This window comes from Balaenoptera borealis (genome assembly GCF_965194805.1).
Source record: "Balaenoptera borealis genome assembly, chromosome: 5".
Taxonomy (NCBI): Eukaryota; Metazoa; Chordata; class Mammalia; order Artiodactyla; family Balaenopteridae; genus Balaenoptera; species Balaenoptera borealis.
Window position 1 is genome coordinate 139625312 of NC_138862.1, and position 20504 is coordinate 139645815.

General features: G+C 39.6%; 1 protein-coding gene across 1 annotated transcript in view; it reads left to right on the plus strand.

The window, feature by feature from the left end:
* Positions 1–19327, plus strand: part of KCNH8 (potassium voltage-gated channel subfamily H member 8) — a 272237-nt gene extending 252910 nt beyond the window's left edge. Inside the window, exon 15 of the mRNA XM_082392854.1 lies at positions 14472–19327. Within this exon, the coding sequence (XP_082248980.1) occupies positions 14472–15170 (699 nt within the window). The 3' untranslated portion in view covers positions 15171–19327. The remainder of the gene's footprint in view (positions 1–14471) is intronic.
* Positions 19328–20504: the final 1177 nt, after the last annotated feature.

Consider the following 20504-nt stretch of genomic DNA (forward strand, 5'->3'; position numbering starts at 1 on the left):
AAGGTCACTAATCTCTCTCTTCCTCCCCACTCTGTAGCATATTTTCTCCTTCTGTAAATGTTCTCTCTTCCTTGAAACTTTACTCAAGTGATGTGAGATCCAGACTCTTCATCATCACAATCAACTTCTTTTGCCTCTGCCCCCCCTCTTAACCTAGTTTCTCAAAGACAATGACAAATGACCCCTGTGTCCTACAGATGATACTTCCAGAACAGAGGTTGTCCATCATAATGTTTCAGCTTATAAAAGCACCTCAAGGTCTTGTATTCCTTCTCTCTGTTCAGAAGCCTCTTCCCCAAGACATCTGCCTGGGCAGCTCTCTTCCCTCCCTCAAGTCTATGCTCAAATGTCAGCTTCTCAATGAGTTCCTCCTTGACCAGTCTTTTTAAAATAGCAGCCCCCTCTCCCCAAAATTACTTCCAAATTTGTTTTCCCTCAAAATCGTATCAAACCCCTACTACACCACATGGTTTATTTATCTACATTTTCATTGTCTCTACCCCCGCCCCCCATTAGAAAGTCAGTTCTAGGAGGACAAGAATCTTTATCTGCTTTTCCCTTTGTTATCGATTGGCACATGGTAGACACATATTTATGGTTGATGAATGAATAAAAGATGCTTGGATTATGCATTATGTCCATTTTAACCATTAAGCATTAGGACTTTGAATAGAAGAGGGAAATGGGATTTCAGTTTTGAGTTTGAAGAGACTTTAGAAATCCTGATATGGACATGCTGCTATTGCAGATGAGTAAACTGAGGTCCAGAGAAAATCACACATGCAGCAAGTGACTTGGAAACAAGACCTCAGTCCAGCCCAGGAGGGTTAGCTTTCCAAGCAGACCATCCTTGGTCTCTATTGAAAAGATTTCCTCTCTGAAATATCAGAAGCCTACCTCAAGATGTGAGCCTTTGAGTCCTTAAATTGGCCAGATAGATACTTAAATCTAAGGCTTGATTAAATCGTGGACAGCTAATTTTAGGATAGGATAATTTCAGAAAGAGCTTTTCAAGAAAGCCTGATAAAATATACTCTATGTTTATTCAAGAGGAAATTATTCATTTCCCATATGTTTTCCCATATATGTTTCCCATGCATGACTATTGCACATGTTAGCATTTTCAAATCTTAAAACAAACCAAAAAAAAGGAGTGCATAGTAAAGCAAATAAAATGATAAAGAGTGTTAAGGAGAGACAGGGGCTTGAGAAATTCACTGGTAATTTACTGACCTTTTCAATGTATCTTTAAAATCAAATCAAATCACTGGTACAAGATACCGTTACTACAGTCCTGTGCTGGCCTCAGTTGGTGATCTGCAAGTTCACTTTCTAAACTGAATCTCCTTAGCCTTGGAAATGAAGAGTTGTGTTCAAATAACATTTATTAAAGAGTTTCTTAGGGAAATACGTGTTTGTGTTTAAAGCTACAGTACCAGAAACTTGACTGGGGAAGGTGTCTGCCAGTGATTAAAAGAAGACTCTTTCTAGAGCCCTGACACACACTTTAGGTACCATGGCTCCATGAAAGTGTTCTTCTAGACCTCGCTGGGTCAGTCTTTCTCACTGCGACGTTCATGGCTCAGCTTCTCTGAAAGTGAAGGAAAAGTCTCTGCATTAATTCAGTAAGAACCTAACCTCTTGGCAGGCTTTTTTGGATATTGATTGGCAGTGGTTAAAAATGGGTCATTGAAACATACAATAACCAAAGATAAAGAAGAAAGAATTGATGAAAATTAGTTCTTTTTTTCATGTAAAATATTTGGGTTTTTTAAAATTAAAGGCACATAAGTATTGTTATAAAAATAAGACTCTAGTGTGCATACTGAATATTTTGTTTTTCCTTTTTAACCATGAACTAAACATATAGAAATTTATACAACAGATATGCAAATAACTGTTATTCATATTAGGCAAATAATAACATGTTCCCATATTTCAGATGTGCTTTAAATAAATTTAAAACGTTATATCCTTTAAAGGTCTTCTTTCTTATTTCATGAAATGATAGAACTCTAGGGTTAGAAAAAAAATTCAAGAGGAAATTAGAAGTGAGAAAAAAATCACTGTAGAAATTGACTAAATTAGAAGCAACACAAGAGCAAATAAACAAATTGTCAAAACAGATGGTGAAAAAGAAGGAAAATGTAAAGCATCAAATCTAGATGAAGAAGATTTTTTAGGGAAGGTGACAAATATTTAAGATACACAAAAAAGATCAAACATACAAAAAATACAAGTCTCTGAAGAAGAAAGCCAAGTTTAGGCTTTCTACACTAACAAACACTAAAATTGATAATCCAATAAAATTCTCCTGAAACTTTTTTTTAAATGAAATTACATATTGAAATTATGTGCTATAGTGAAATTACTAGACTTTAAAGTAAGAGGAAAAAAAATCCTTTGGGCAACTAGCCAAAAAAGATCTCATAAAGGACTTGCAAGGGAAAAATCTAGACTATCATTAGACTTTTAGACAGCAACACTTTATGCAAGAAGATGGAATTACATACAAAATATATAAGACTCTTGAGAAAGTAAATTGTAAACTAAGGATTTTTTATTCAGCAAAAATTATCGTCAAGTATCAAACTGTTATCAATACGAAAGAACTCAGGGAATATTATTCCCATATACATTTCCTGAAGAATGTCCTAGAGAACAAGATTCAGAAAACCAAGATGACTTGAAAAAAACTGTTGTAGGACAAGTTCATCAGCATTAAATATGTACTTATTTATAGTACCAAATCTAAATGAAAATCAAATGGGAGAGAGTATACGTTGTCAAGGGCCATATGCCCTGACAATGTAAATAGAGCAGAACCACTTTTTAAAGAAAGGAGTGAAGAGAGAATGATAATAGAATATGCCAAAAAAATTTTTTTAACTGTTTTCAATAATCATAATTTGTCATGTAGACTGTACTGATATGCTGAGACTTGCATGAGTGATGGGAGGGAGGGTAAAGCAAATGAATGTAGACGCACCTCAGAAATATTGCAGGTTCAGTTCCAGACAACTGCAATAAAGCAAATATTAGAATACAGTGAGTCACACAAGTTTTTTGATTTCCCAGTCCATATAAAACTTTTGTTTGCACTATACTGTAGTCTATTAAGTGTGCAATAGCATTATGTCTAAGAAAAAGAATGTACATGCCTTAATTTTAAAACATACTTTATTACTAAAAAATACTAACCATTATCTGACAATGCAGGGTTGCCACAAATCTTCAATTTGTAAAACAAAACAAACAACAACAACAAAAATCGCTATACCCATGAAGCATGATAAAGCAGAGTGCAGTAAAATGATGTATGCCTATAATTATGGCATATCCTAATTATATCATTCTCTGTACCTCAATAACCAGAATTCACAGTTTAGAATAAAGGAGATATAAATATAATATGGAAAAATGTTAAGTAAGAACCCTATAGTCCTGAAATGGAGTTAAAAACACTAGTATGAGCTGATGTGCTATCATAAACATGCATACATCTCCAAACTCTTTTAACAGAAAAGGAATAAAAACAGTGGCTAGCCCAATAACAGTAAATATTTCTGTGCCTCAAGTATGGTCTTGAAATATAATTTCCCACTAAAGGAAACCAGAGTTTCTTGTATGAATGGCTGTTTCCAATTCTGGGGCATGAAATATACATGATGAGTCTGGAACACCTTTGTGTTCAGAGCACAGCAAGAAAGCTATCAAACCCTGTTAGTATGATGTTGAAAGAACTCAGGAGCCAATATGAAGAGTCTCCCAGTGGCCAAAGATGGGATAATTTGAGCTTCAGTAAAGGTAAGAAATACAATGGATTAAAACACATAAAATAGATAACAAATGCTCCAAAATGGCAGCACAGAAAGCACCTGAATTTCCCTCCTCCAATGGATGATGCACTGTATGTACAGCTACACACAGAATAATTCCCTCTGAGAGAAATACAGAAACTAGCTGGGTGACTCCTACCCAGAAGGTGAATGAAAAAATGCCCATAGAGAAACAGATAGGGGCCGCTAAGACACACTTTTGTGTCACACATAAACCCCATCCCTGACATAGCATCAGGCGATCAGGAGGGAACCCCCAACTTGCAGCTTCTCCCTGAGACTGAAGGGTTTGGACCAGACATCTAGTGCCCCCAACTTGTAAGGTTCCTACCTGAGGGATGGGCCCCCCAAACACCTAGCTCTGTAAGCCAATGGGACTTGTGTTCAGAAGCCCCATGGGACTATAGTAAACAAAGAAGCAGTTTTTAAAGAACGCAGAAGCACCCCCATGGCTATATACCCAGGCTCAGCAAAAACGTCCATCTCTCAGTTTCTCCCTCAAAGGGATTGGACTGCATACTTTCCCAGCTGCTGCCTGGGTGTCGGTTTCTAATCCGCCTGCATCTAGGTGCTCACTGACATCGTCTGCTTTGAGACACGGACAGGTCTCAAATTCAGGGAGCCGCTAAGAACAAAGACCCTAAACCCTCAAGGTGCCACCAAAAGTCTGTTAGAACTAATAAATGAATTCAGTAAAGTTGCATGGTACCAAAATCCTTTACATTTCTATGGACTATCAATGAACCATCAGAGAAATTAAGAAAACAACCCCACTTACAATAGTATAAATAGAATAGAATAGAATACCTAGGAATAAAGTTAACCAAGGAGCTACAAGACTTGTATACAGAAAATTACAAAACAGTGTTGAAAGAAAGAAGATCTAAACAAATGAAAAACTCCAACTCTAAACTTGCCAAAGGAATTGAAAAAAGTGGGTTAGAGTCAATTTTAGGCTCTTACTGAAAGATCAGTATATGAAGAGTTAACCAAAGGGACTAGATCCATAAGAATAGGAACTATATCCATAAGAATAAGAATTATTGATCTGACTCTGAGAGCTGGAACCAAGAGCACCATGAGTCCTGTATACGTTAAATCTTGACAAGCACTGCCCTATGCAATTGGTATTCTGAAAGGAGACAGACTTTTGTCTGGTGTTCATGATAGCGGTGAGGATCCCTTAGCCAGAAAGCAGTTCGGATACTAATCAAACTTTGTCACAGGAAGCAGGAATGAAGAAGAGGAAAGCAATCAAAGGGTTGATAAATAATGGATTAGCATAGTACAGCTAAAGTAATACAGTTGTGTCCAATGACCTGAGCTTGCAGAAATTCAGTGAAACCACTGGAGTAACTGCTATCAAGACTATAATTGGTCATTTTGTATTGGTCATGCTAGACTTGTATTCTTCTCTTATAATTTGAGAGGCATTAGATGCACCTGCAAAAGCAAAGCCCTTGACTATTCCTATGTGACCTCAGATAAGCCACTTCACCCCCCAACATTCTAGTCTCTACAGCTGTAGGCAAAGATTTATAACTTTCATCAGTAATGGGCCTGAGATCTTCATTTGTCTGAAATTTATGCAAGTGCCGAGTATGATTATTATTTTAGCTGACAAATAAAAAGACTGTCACTTGTTTTTGAATGCTTTGTGAAGCAAAAGACACAAGGATGAAATTATGCCGATCATCTTTTTTGTTTTGCCTGCTGATGGAGTTTGATTGAACTTGTCTGAATCTCATGATAAATATGCAACATAACAAAGGATTAAATGAAAGACCATTTAATTACCTGAATCAGAGTTTGTAAAAATGTATATGTGCTCATGGCAGGGGGAGAGGATTGGTGTAATTAGTATCCCTGAATTTAGAAAAATTGTGTCTGGCAGGAAAATGTGTACATGTTTGGCAAAAATTGAGTGACAGGTCAAGAACTCCTCAAGCTAAGAAGATTATATCAACAGATGCATTCCCCATCTGCTCACTGAATGCACAGAAATGGAAATCACATTTTTTCTCTATCAACTGAAGTTTCGGTTATACTCAGAGTCCATGAATCATACCATACCAATTGCTAAGATTGAGAAACGTAAAACGAGAATAACAGAAGACGAAAGGAAGCTATTTTCTATGTGAAACAAAAGATATTGTCAAAGACACATTCTGGGCTTCATTATGAAACTCACACTCCTGTTTGCAAAAGGCACAATTCAAAGACACACTAAAAAAGCAAATCTGTGCTTGTACCAAAATGCACATATAAAAGCTGGCCATGAAAGTGTTATTGGGACCACAGGTCACCAACATCACAGATGGATTCTTTAAACCATGTAATAACACAGTGTTTTCAAAATCTCCTATTTTGAAGTGGTGGGGACTTCCATGAAACACCGAGATCATATGAGACATTTTTACCTGCTAGATGCATAGTGATACTTACTTCTGTGTCTTGCAGTGCTATTTCAGGGAGACTGAAGAAAGTTATTTAAGTTCAAATGAAAATAACAAACTCATAGTAAGAAATTAGCCATGCAATTTACCATTTATTAAATTACTCATGTATCAACAAACATTTATAGATGGCAGGATTTGTGTAAGGCCTTGAGCTACTATAAAGAACGATAAAGACCACCGTACCCACACCCACCCCTGCCCCACATTGGTCCTTACTCAATTCTTACCAACACCAAGCTGCACATCATTGTATTTTGACTCACTCATCCTTTATAGAAAATTCTTAATCCATCTGACTGCAATTTCTCAAACCTTAGACTTATACAGGATACAGGATCTTCATCAAAATTTTTCAAAAGCTCTGGTTATTGCTGTTACTATTTGCTACTGGAAAGATCCACACAAGGCAATGCTAAAACGTGGAGACTCTGTTTCTTCCAATATTAATTATGTAAAAGTGTTAACAGGAATGGTTTGCCTCTCCATGCTGAGGCTGAAGAGGAGTTACAGAGATAACTGGCTTTTATTTTCTTTGGACTCAGTGTTTCCTGAGTTAGTATTCCCTACCACAAAGTTTCAACTAAGCTTAATGCCTGTGTTGCATTATCAAATCCAGACACCTGAAATTCTGACATAATACCAATCCTGTGGGGAATAAACTTTAACATCCATCATATTATTTAATCGTCACATCAAAGCCCTTGTTGAAATATGACTCAGGAGGATGAGAAGTACTGTCACATGAATGAAACAAATTAAACGTGAAAGGAGAAACCCAGGTACTCTGGAAATGTAGGCGACAGTGATTTATTTCTGCACCAAACAGAAGTTCGGAGGAAACCTGGATATGGCAGAAATAAAAAAATTGTGGCACTCTGTGATTCCCTTCTTAGCGGTATGGAAAGATCAGTGGGTGGATTATCGTGGGCAGTTGACAAATCAGTTATCACACAGGTATTTCTATTCGTGATGGGAGATGCTGCTCAAAAGAGTGAATACACTGCCTGCAAACCTTCTAAACAGCTAATGACTTGTCGGTTAAATGCATGGTGTTGGGAGAACAGAGAAGGGAATAGTCTTTAGATTCTCCAAAGTTTTGGCTAGAACACTGAATTACTTGGATACACAGATGGTGTTTTCATCACTTCTTCTTCCTAACAGTTGGGACTTCGGAAAGGCTAGAGAAATCTTGGATGTGAACAATTGCCTACACAGATGGTAATGGTGAACTGGTTTGGCTAACAGTTTTAAATTCCAGACCGATGGATTCCTATCTACTGAAGAATGAGAAGGGAGAGGGAAAAAAATGGGTAAAGAAAGTGTAACTTAATACACAAGTAAAAGAATAATGTGTATTAAGTTATGGTTTCTTTATCTACTGTATTTGGAAGTAGAAATAATCAGAAGGCCACATCTAAAAGAGCCATGAAGGGACTTCCCTGGTGGCCCAGTGGTTAAGAATCCACCTACCAATGCAGGGGGATACGGGTTTGAGCCCTGGTCTGGGAAGATCCCACATGCTGCGGAGCAACTAAGCCCATGCGCCACATCTACTGAGCCTGCGCTCTAGAGCGTGTGTGCCACAACTACTGAAGCCTGCGTGCCTAGAGCCTGAGCTCCACAACAAGAGAAGCCACAGCAATGAGAAGCCTGCGCACCGCAACTAAGAGTAGCCCCCACTCGCCTCAACTAGAGAAAGCCCACGCGCAACAACGAAGTCCCAATGCAGCCAAAAATTAATTAATTAATTAATTTAAATAAATAAATAAATAAAATAGCCATGAAGGGTGGCAACTAGGGATGCAAAAGGCTTTGCCAAATTTCGGCTGATAAAACAACTCTGACTAACTTAATCGAATTTGTCACTTGGCACTCACCATGTACTCATGAGATATGGGAGTCAGCAAACAGGAGAAATTTCCCCAGGGAATCAAAACTACCCAAGGAAATCAAGTTTATGCTGGGACAAGTGACAGAGCAGCAAGATAAATAGCAGAAGTCTTGGCCAAAAGAGACCTATATCTACAATTATGAAGGAAACACAGTAAAATAAAAGGGATTCTTAGTGGTGGAAATGCCACCTGCTCTTTAAAACTGGGAAACACCCAAGGATTTGATTCAGGAAATTTATATGCAAAACTTTAACAGTCTTAATACTTACTTTTAACATATTTACTTGGGGTGAAGAGCGCAAGTTTCAGATTTCCCAACATAGTTTTGTAGTAGGAATCTTTCCCCCATGATGTTTATGGTAAAATCATGAGATAACATAAAATAAAAATTGAAAGCACTATGAGTACCAAGTCCTTCAAAATGGCAGGAATTGCATTCATTTATACATTCAAGATTTACTGAGTGCATGTTGTGTTCTAGGCATTGCCCAGAGTCCAGGAGACACTGAGGTAAATAATAACTTCTACCCTCATGGAACTCAGAGCCTGGTTGGGACAGACAGTCCTATCGATGCTCAAACTGCTCTTTGAGTATCAATGACCAGTCAGGAAACAGCTCTTCAGAGGAAATGAGGGATTAGATGTTTGAAGGGAGAGAAACTTACCAGGCAGAAAGGGGCCAAGGACAAGAGACCCCAGTCAGAGGTACAGCCTTCACAAGGGCAGTGTGATGTGACCCCCACTGTATTCAGACTGATGGTGTGCAAGGGGGAAAAGGTAGGAAACGGGCCATTAAAAAACCAAGTGGGAGTGCTATTCGCAATAGCCAAGACATGGAAGCAACCCAAACGTCCATCGACAGATGAATGGTTAAAGAAGGTGTGGTACATATATACAATGGAATACTACTCAGCCATAAAAAAGAATGAAATAACGCCATATGCACCAACATGGATGGACCTAGAGATGATCATACTAAGTGAAGTCAGACAGAGAAAGATAAATATATGATATCACTTAAATGCCGAATCTAAAAAAATGATACAAATGAAATTTTTTACAAAACAGAAGTAGACCCACAGACATAGAAAACAAACTTATGATTACCAGGGGGGAAAGGGAGGGGAGGGACATATTAGGAGTTTGGTATTAACATATATACACTACTATAAAACAGATAACCAACAAGGACCTACTGTATAGCACAGGGGACTGTACTCAATATTTTGTAATCACCTATAAGGGAAAAGAATCTGAAAAAAATATATAAATATATAGATGTATAATTGAATCACTTTTGTACACCTGAAACAAACACAACATTGTAAATCGTACTTCAATTTTTAAAAATTAAGTTAATGATTAAAAAATAAAAACCAAGTGGGACTTGTGAAGGGCTTCGTAATACCTGCTCTGTTTTCTAATATGAGTGACAGAAGACATTTAAAAAGTGTAAACAACTGTTGAAGTAAATGGAAAAACATTGGCTCATTGGATCCGAATGATTTTTTGTTTTTATTGACCTATCTCTGCAGCATTCTGGGTTTATGTTGTATTTTGAAGACATCTCTTTAAGTGGACAGACAGTGCCTTGTTCATAAGGTAGTTCCAACAACCTTTTTTAGCAAATGCCCGTCTTCTTAACTGCTGTGAAAAAGCGTTGAGCCCTACCCCCCTTAGAAAGTAGAGACTTTGCATTCTCTGCTTTCTACATTTGATTAAGAATAAAGCCTTTCCTGTTTTAGAATGAATTTGTCAGCAAGGCGAGCAGGAAGCAGTAAACAAAAGTGCTGTGAAACTTTACTCTCTGTAGCAGTATGTTGTCACCTTCAGTGACACCAGAGTCTCTACCCTCAGGAGATGCCATCTCTCCTGTGGGAGCTGGCTTTGTCCTTACAAAGGGAGAGATCCCTTACTTAATAAGGATTAATTCCCTATGCAGCTTTAATAAGGGGCAGGGGTGTGTCCCCAGTGACACAGTGACAGAAATCTTCCCTGATGTAAATTGAACATTACCCTCTAGAGCTCAAGAAAGCTCTATTTCCTTGGGTTCTTTGCTCCTCTTAGTTCAAGCTAATATAGTAATTTTGTTTTCTGAAAATCTTAATGCTATTTACATTCCTGGAGCTATCAAGACTCTGGAGTCCCATTCAAAGTTTATGGCTTCAGAGTTATGGTAAATGCTGAGGAAAAGTTCATTGCCAAGAACGTGGCCTTGGAAAGGTATTTCAACCATAAGAAAATATGTTTCTTTTGAAAGCTAGAAAAAAATAGTTCATCAGCAATATGTCTATTAACATATTGCCCAGTTCCAGATTTTCCCTTATTACAAACCCTTTTCTTTTTAAAAGCATATGTTGTCTTTTATTTATTTATTTATTTATTTATTTATTTATTTATGGCTGCGTTGGGTCTTCTTTGCTGTGTCTTCTTTGCTTCTTTGGGTTTTCTCTAGTTGAGGCGAGCAGGGGCTACTCTTCGTTGCAGACTTCTCATTGTGGTGGCTTCTCTTGTTGTGGAGCACAGGCTCTAGGCACACGAGCTTCAGTAGTTGTGGCACACGGGCTCAGTAGTTGTGGCTCATGGGCTCTAGAGCTCAGGCTCAGTAGTTGTGGCGCACGGGCTTTGTTGCTCCGTGGCATGTGGGATCTTCCCAGACCAGGGCTCGAACCCGTGTCCCTGGCATTGGCAGGCGGATTCTTAACCACCGGGCCACCAGGGACGTCCCTGTACAAACTTTTTTGGTCTTGTTCTATTCATATAATTTGCTGTGAAGAAATTTTACTGTGTCTCCTATTTTTTTAGAGATGACACTATTTACTTATTTGATGTTGAATTACCATTTCAGACAACTTTTTTTTAATTTAATTTAATTTAATTTTATTTTTTTTCTTAATTTTATTTATTTACTTATTTATTTATGGCTGTGTTGGGTCTTCGTTTCTGTGTGAGGGCTTTCTCTAGTTGCGGCAAGTGGGGGCCACTCTTCATCGCGGTGCACGGGCCTCTCATTATCGTGGCCTCTCTTGTTGCGGAGCACAGGCTCCAGATGCGCAGCCTCAGCAATTGTGGCTCACGGGCCTAGTCGCTCCACGGCATGTGGGATTTTCCCAGACCAGGGCTTGAACCCGTGTCCCCTGCATTGGCAGGCAGATTCTCAACCACTGCGCCACCAGGGAAGCCCTAATTTTATTTTTAATTACAATGTATTAGTTTCAAGTGTACAGCAAAGTGATTCAGTTATACATACATATATATGTATATGTGTGTGTATATATATATAGAGAGAGAGAGAGAGAGAGTCTTTTTCAGATTCTTTTCCTTTATAGGTTATTATAAGATATTGAGTATAGTTCCCTGTGCTATACAGTAGGCCCTTGTTGTTTATTTTATATACAGTAGTGTGTATATGTTAATCCCAAGCTCCTAATTTATCCCTCCCCCCGACCCTTCCCCTTTGGTAACCATAAGTTTGTTTTCTATGTCTGTGAGTCTCTTTCTGTTTTGTGTTGGACCTAGAGACTATCATACTAAGTGAAGTAAGTCAGACAAAGACAAATGTCATGTGACATTGCTTATGTGTGAAGTCAAAAAAAAAAATGAACCCATTTCAGACAACTTTTACACAAGGCTCCTTTTTGTATCATCCGTGCTCTTCACAAATTCTGACCACATTAGCAAAAATCTCTCAACTCTTAAGCTATGTCTTCTCTAATATACTGTAATACAGCACCAAAACTAGAAGGCTCGAATTCCAGACCAAAAACTGTCATTCATGAAATAAGAGACCTTAAAATGTCATTTAACCTCTGGGCCTTAGTGTCCCCACTTTACAGGTGTGTCCCTGCTGATCTTAGTGTTGTTTGTAGATCCAATAGGGAAAACGGACCTAAAAGCTTGTTGTATTATAAATTTACTCATTTATTGGATAACATAATTGTTGCTGTGTCTAAAACGCAAAGTTGCGCTTCAAAGATTATGTCTTTATTCAATGCTAAGGCCGACTGAAAGCATTCTTACTGGGAGCTGTACCCTGGTGAATTTGATACAGGCATTAAACTTAGACAACCTACAGGAAGGGGACGGTTAATATATCCTTCAAACATCTCATTTAGTATCAACTTTCTCTTCTGAAATTTTGATAGAAGGGCTAATCAACTCAAGATAGAACCCCTGGGTGCATGTCTGCTGTGCTGAGATCCAGAGATGATTTTTGTCACCCGTGTACTTTAGAATTGAGTTTTGGCAAGTTATGAAATTGACAACCTGCAGTGAAAATTTCAAAACACATAGACTCTTTCTCAGATTCACTGTTTCACTTCTTAAATGTGAGTCTCAGAGATAAGTTTTTGTTGCCAAAAGTTTTAGATCTGCTGAAAAGCCTGGGCAAGTATTCGATAGGGTCCCTCGAGTTCCATGCTAGCAGCAAGGCAGAAATAGTTTTGGCCTGGCAGTTTCAAGGCAGGTGTTACCAGTTGGTTGCCTGAACCATGGAAAAACCTCCTTCTGGTCTTTTAAAAATGCCTGATTTGAGCGACACTACCTCCTGATGGGCCTGCCATGGAGAATTAGTTTCAGAATGCACTTATAGGAAGTGGACTGAATGAAGTTACTGGATGAGTTAGGAATGTATACTTAAATATTGAAAAAAGTCTGCCCAAAACAGCAATCTTGGTTTTGGCTTCATTGAAACTGAACTGCCCTTTTGTCTTGTTTTGTTTTGTTTTCTGATGGTATTTAGCCAGTGGGTTCAGCTGCTTATATTGGAGTTTGTGGTTCATGATAGTAAAATCAGGGCATGGGAAGGCCTTTACAAAATACAGTCTTATAGCAATGAAGGCAAAATATTACACTATGTGTTAGCGTTATGAATCTAACCAAAGACTAGAAAATATATGTGTGGCCTGCTTTCTGAAATATAGGTTTTCCTCACTTTGAAGAATAGAAACCATCCAGAAAAGCTGGATATAAGTCAAGTTCAATTTTCTGGTGGTCTTCCATGGTTAAAAAAGTGATGTGGTTATTAGGAAAATAAATCCTCCGGTGAATTACAGTATTGGTTTAAGTGTAAAGCGGATAATGAAGACTCTTCAGCGGTTCTTGCGAGTCTGAGGGTCATGTCTCCCTTGAAAGTCTTATACAAACTAAATGCCTCACCTAGAAAAGTGAATAAAGAACACACTGCACAATTGGGGTTGTAATTCCGTGGGGTTCCGGTTCACTGATGGACCCCAGCCCTCCAGCGTTCCCCACAGTGCTTACGTGGACTGACCCGCCTTGAAGATCTTTTCGTTTCTAACTCTCATTTTGCAGCTTTCCCTTTTCTATAGACAAATCCTAGCAAATCTGTTGTGAGTTCTTTCTAACCACCCTCCCTACCCCTGAAGGCCAGTATGTCTCTGAATAAGTGTTGATCTTGACCAGAAATGGCAGGAGTGAGAGCTGTCATTTACTGGGTGTCTACCCTGGGCAGGCAGCGTGCCGAGTGCGTTATATACAATACTACTCACGTCTCCACATTGTTTTGAGGTGTCTTGGATGGCGGGTGTGCACCACAGAGCACTCCTCTAACTCAGAGGAAGGGAAGCAAAAGACACTGTCTGTATTTCAGAGATACAAGAGATGATGGACCCACACTTCTAATTTTGTCCAAGAACCCCCAAATCACTGATTAAGAATGTCAGACTGAGACAAATAGCATATGATATCACTTATATGTGAAATCTAAAAACATGATACAAATGAAGCTATTTACAAAACAGAAATAGACTCACAGTCATAGAAAACAAATTCGTGGTTACCAAAGGGGAAACAGGGGAGATAAATTAGGAGTTTGGGACTGACATATACACACTACTGTTTATAAAATAGGTAATCAACAAGGACCTACTGTATAGCACAGGGAACTCTATTCAATATTTTGTAATAACCTATAAGGGAAAAGAATCTGAAAAGGACTATATATATATGTATAGCTGAATCACTGTGCTGTACACCTGAAGCATTAGAAATCAACAATACTTCAATTAAAAAAATGTATGTAAAAATTTTTTAAAAAGAAGGCCAGACTATGTGTGTCTCTCTAGGTTCCCGCAGAATGAGAGGATGGCTTTAGATCAGGTGCTTAGCCTTCCCATTCACCCTTTGGGCTTGGCTGGAGTTGGAGGTGAAGCAGCCTTCCAGACCTTCTTACTGAGAAATCTCACTTCCCTTCCTCACTGCTCTGAAATCACTGTCATGCTCCTTTGACTGCTGCCTTTTGCTTTGCTTTGTCCACACAGGTAACGACACTGACTCAGGAGGTGTCCCAGTTAGGTAAAGACATGAGGGCTGTGATGCAACTTCTAGAACACGTCGTGTCCCCCCAGCAGCCCGCTCGGTTTTGCTCTCTGCACACCACCTCTGTGTGTCCCTCCAGCTTACAGACCAGGATGACCTGGAGCACGCACCAACCCTGTCTACACTTGCAAGCAGGTGGAGCCGCTTATACCCAAGCCCAGCTTTGTCATGGGAATGTCACCCCTGACATGTGGAGTGTGGATCCCTCCTCTGTGGGGAGCAGCCCCCAGCGAACTGGCGCTTACGAGCAAAATCCCGCAGGCGGTGAACTGTATCATTCTCCGAACCTTGATTATTCACCTGCCCACTACCAGGTTGTCCAAGAAGGTCATCTGCAGTTTTTAAGGTGCATCTCTCCACAGTCAGACACGACGCTGATGCCTCTGCAGTCCATCTCAGCCACTCTCTCTTCCTCTGTCTGCTCCTCCTCAGAAACATCTTTGCACCTGGTTCTCCCAAGCAGATCGGAGGAGGGCAGCTTGGACCAAGGAGCCATGAGTTCCTTCAGTCTGGAAAACCTGCCAGGATCTTGGGACCAGGAAGGAAGGGCATCCATCTCTACTGAACCCTCGGAGAACTTTCCCCTGGAAGTTGTCAAAAGCCCAGCAGAAGTGAAAGATACTAAAGCCATAAACGTATGATATTAGGGCACGTGAGGCAGCTGCCAGTTTCAGCTCCACCACTGCATGACAGCCCTGGTTTACCTTTCTTGCCTCTGGCAGCGTGAAGACTGGGCAAGGCTGGGAGACCTGTGGAAGAGAGGAGTCGGGGAAAGGCAGAAACACCTCCAGACTGTAGCAGACACTTCCTGGATCCTGGAAACAGAATAGGAACATTTTCCTGTACAGGCATTAACTTCCTGGTCTGTTTGACAGACTTTGGTAAAAGTCCAAAGACCCTGAGGGTCTGAGCAGCTAGAAGTCCCAGACAAAGAATGTGTGGATTCATTTTGTCCTAGGTGGCTTTTGTGAAGTGCAGTAAAGTTTTTTCCTGAGTGCCTGCGTGTCACTCCTGAACAGTATCTATAGAACTGTGGGCCCTGGGAGTGCACAGCTCCAGCTGATCTATTTCTCAAATGTAGGAGGCAAAGGGACAATTATCACTGCATGTCATCTCCTAGACAATCAGTCACACAGAGCTGGTGGCCAGTGGTCAGCTATTGCACGTTATTTGCCATGTAAATGAATATGTCTTTATTTATCAAAACAAAAGAGACACTATTTTTATATCCTTGGTATGAAATATGTATTTAAACTATTTAAACTATTTATAAAGAAATGAATGTTTTCATTTTGGTAAAAAAAAAAAAAGCTTGCTGTTTTAACAAGAAATGCACTACGGTTATGTATAGTAGATCAAAAATTATTATTCAGAGGATGTAGTTTCGAAAGGAAGCCCCCCCCCCCTTTATCTGCATGCAGTTTGCAACAAATGTATCCTCACGCTTCTGGATTACAGAAGAAAAGTGAGGTAATATTTTATTAATGAAATAAAAACCTGGACTGAGTGTCTGGCATGGTAGGAGGAGAGGGGGGAGGTCCACCTGGTCTCTGGGGACTCAGGCAACTACCTGAACTGAGGCTGCCGCCTCTGTGCCTGTGTAAATGTCTCTCCTCCAGCCATCTTACTTCGTGGTTCTGGAACCCAAAACTGGTCTGGGGAATATGAGATCGCAACTACATTGAGCTATTTTGGCCTCAAAACGAGGAAGAAAACCTTGGGTGTATCCTTCCTCTATGCTGTTCTTTCAGGAGCGCTTGCGTAGACCGGTGAAAATTCCAAAATGAAGCCGAGACTTCAGAGCTCCGATTTGTGAGAGGGATGCCAGCTTGCTTTGGATCAGCACTTTAATTATTTTTCTTTAAAGCTCTCAACATTGCTGTGAGTTATGCAGAGCAGGTGTTTTCATTCTCATTTTGCAGAGGAAAAATAAATAAATCCCCAGCAATTACACAGCTAGGGAGCTAGAGACAGTCTAGAACGTATAGTGCTTTCTACATCTCAACCAATACCCAAATTCAGATGCTGGCGTGGTACTGATGCAAACGCCTTCTCTTCAGGTTTATTTTATGTTTAAGAACATTTCAGGGCTTATCATCCCAGATGTTCTTAGAAAACATATTGAATTCACATTCTGGAGTCACCCTGTTCTTATTTCCCACCACAAAGCATAAACAATTTGAATATTGTATTATTAAAAACATGTACACAAAGCAAGACTTCTGGTGTGTGACTCTTATATCCTAAAATTGGCTAGAGTAGCAGAAAGAAAAGAAACCTTCTCTAAGAAAAATGGCAACAGTACATGTGTCTGAAGCAGATCACTTAAGACTCGTGTCTTCTATTCCCCTAGGTCCAAAATTCAATCTCTCCCTACCTAAGTGAATGGGAAAATTGAGGCAAAGGCAACCTGCTGGATTTAATGTATTTATTTGTAGTCACCCTTTTTGCTTATCCTGACCTAAGTCATCATTTTAAGTACCATTCAAATAGAACTAATTGGTGTTTGTTCATGATTGTCTTTCTGGCAAACTAGCACTACCATTGCTGATGTTAATAATAATGACTGACATTCTGGTTTTTGACTACTGACTATGTACCAACACGTGTTTAGGAATTAACACATGTTATGTTTCCTTACCTAGTAGTCAAACAATGCTAAAAGTTACTTATTATTATTTTATCCCCATTTTGTAAATGAATAATTGGGACACAGATTCTTTAACTTGCCCAAATCCCACTGTTTTCAGTAATAGCTCCAATACCCCCGTGGCCACTCTGGGTACCCCTCCCTTCATGTCCAAATCCATTCCTGCTGCCTTTTGAAACTGTACTAGTAATTAATTTCCTTTGAAATCCATGAATAAAATAAAATAAAATATTTTTTAAAAGCATACATATGGGATAAAATAGTCAAGCTCCAAGGATTTGGGAAAGTCGTGGTGAAATGCCTGGAAACATGTCCATATTTTTCCAGCTAGTTACCGTCTTTGTACCTACTCCTGAGAGCTGACTTTAGTGGCTGTAAGAACCAGCTGCCCACCCTGGGCAGGTCTGCAACTGGACAGCAAAGAGCAAGCACCTGGGAGAACTGGGGGTCCCCAGTGATTCTTCCATAATGGCACCTGTCTCATGTGAATCAGCCTCACCTTATTCCTTATTAACCTTTCCCCTCGTCACCATTATGCTGACAAACAGGACTCTCCCATATCCAGAGCAGCTCAGAATGACATGTTTTGGGTTTTTCTTTGTCTGTTTATGTGTGTTGTGATATTATGCTAGGAAATGAGAATTCCAAGTTCTAGGTGTTTGATTTTCTAAACACTGTTGCTATACAAGTAGCAGAGGCCCTTGCTGTCTGCTCAGAGATACATTTTTGTATCCCTACATTTTCCTCACCTCCCCACTCTCCCCTAAAGAAGCAAAACAGAGATCTAGAGGGAAGAGAAACACTTAAGTTATTGGTCAAGTATATTTTCTTAAAAATAATATTGGGGACTAAATTTTTCTGTGTAGTTCTATTTAAGAGAACCAGATAGACAGATTACATAAGACTTTATATTGATACAACGTAAGAAGAAATTTCTGAAAATTAAAGCTACTTAAAGATGGAGTTTATTGCCTTAAGAGGTGGTAAAATCAGTAATAAATTGTCCTCTCAGAGGTTGCTTAACTATTTGACAGGAATATTGTTTTCCAGAGGGGCTCTATATTCAGTGTGAAATTAGCAGAATCCCTGCATCAGAATCACATAGGATAATTGTTTGAAATGCAGAAAATCTAACTTAACCCAGTCCCTTTGAATGGGGCCTGGGAATCTACCATTTAGTAAACTCCCTGGGTGACTTGCATGCATTAAGGATTGAAAAATATTGCTCTAGAATCTATAACAATAAAAGATTGAGTCCTAGCTAATTTATACCTAAGTGGGCTAGCACCTAAATTTTATTAAAGACAGCCCCAGGTCTATAATTGTATAACAGAGACATCGGGTTAACCCTTGTATCAGTAGTTCTAAAATTTTAGTTTGAATAACATATTTCCAGGGACTTTTATTAAAATAGAGATTTCAAGGCCCTGATGCCTAAGATATGGGCTGGATCCCAAGTGATTCTGATACAGATGTTCCAGAGAACAAACTCTAGAAACATGGCCCTAAGCAGTGTGATCATCTCAATAATGAAGAGTTAGACCAACTAGACCCAAACCAATTACAGCTGACGATTGCATGCAATACTATTTCCATATAGTTCCTAACACATCGGTGATTTTTTGATGAAAGTAATTGATCATTTTCTCCAAGAGAGCTTTGAACATTCACTCACTGTTTCAGCTCTAATGATTGATTGCCTACTATGTGTCATGCACCAGTACCTCCTGATTTGTTGTGGGTCTCTGAGTTTCACTTGGATTTTCTAGAAGGAAAAACGTGAAAATGCCATTTGAAGTCTCATAAATGGGTCAGTTCTGCTGGATAGGGAGAAGCATATTTGGATGTGAAGCAAGCCAACTATTTGGCTGGAGAATGACCGTTGCTATGGATGCCCCAGTGTGGAATGGAACTGCTCCTGTCAAGATTATGATTTTATCCAGAACAGTGAAACTAGCTTGTTCCAAATAGTTCCTGCTGAGGCTGCTTCTTCTCATGAAGTGTGTAGTTCCCTTCCTAAGGGTATCCTTATCAGGCACTGCCTTTACAATTTATAATTCTCCAAGTGTCATCTTCCTCAGATCATCGCCATCACTGAGAGTAGAGCCTCAGCACATGCACAAGCTCAAATAAAGGCTGTTCCAAAGACTTCCTTTGCCCACTGCTTTCATCTTATCCAATGACAAATGCTACCAGTAAACAGGATGCTGAGAAAGGAACAAGCATTTTGGCAGAACGCAAATGAGGGTTTGCGTCCAGCCATTTTTTTCCTTGCTCTGGGACCTCAGACAAGTTCTTTAACACTTCTGAGACTCACTTTCTCCATTTGAAAATCGAGGATTAAACTACATCTAACCTGCAGAGACTTTGTAAAGATTTAATGAAGTAATTTATGTGAAAGCACACTGCCTGACATCTGATGAATGCTAAGCAAATGTCAGTTCTCTCCCCTGGCTCTCTTCTACCTCCCCCCTGACCCCCCCGCCAGTCTCCCCGTCTCCTTCCACCACTAATTCTTCCACCCTTCCTTCCCCAGACCTCGCCCCCAGCCTTCTCCCTGGCTCTCCTTTTTCCTCCGTTCTCCCCTCCCTCCCCCTTTCCCTCCCTCCCTCCCGCTCCCTCCTTTCCCCTCCCCTACATGTCCCAGGCTAAATTCTGGAAACTGAGCCCCCTTGGACATTCTTTCTGCATAGGTCAAAATCTAGCTTTTGTACTATGTCCCCAACAATAGACTTCTTCACAGTGTTCACAATCATGTCAACATTTACCTTAAAAAAATATCACTGAGGAGGCACCAGGGGAAAAAATTGCTCTCTGCTCCTGCTATCTTAGCCCCAACCTGTGTGGCTTCTGATTTATTTACCTGAATTTTAGTAATTAAAGCCTTTTTTAAAAAAAATTTTATTAGAATATAGCTGATTTAAAATGCCATGTTAGTTTCCACTCTACAGCCAAGTGTATCAGTTATACATATACATATATCCACCCTTCTTTTAGATTCTTTTCCCATATAGGTCATTACAGAGTATTGAGAAAAGTTCCCTGTGCTAAAGCCTTTTTAAAAACTCTTCACAATTACAGAAAGATGCAAGACATTTATTCACGAATGTGAATATTTTACATAAACATATACTTTTTTTGCCCATCAATTTCTTTATGGAAGTTTGTGGTTGCTTCATAAATCGCACACACACATGAGCCAGGTCCACCACCCTGGGCCACAGAGGACCTGGGCTCTGTCAGCCACAAGCCTCAGAACTTTCTGGCAAGTGGTCTTGCTCTCTTGCCCAGAGCTCCTCGGCGGGAAGCAGAGATGATGAAATGT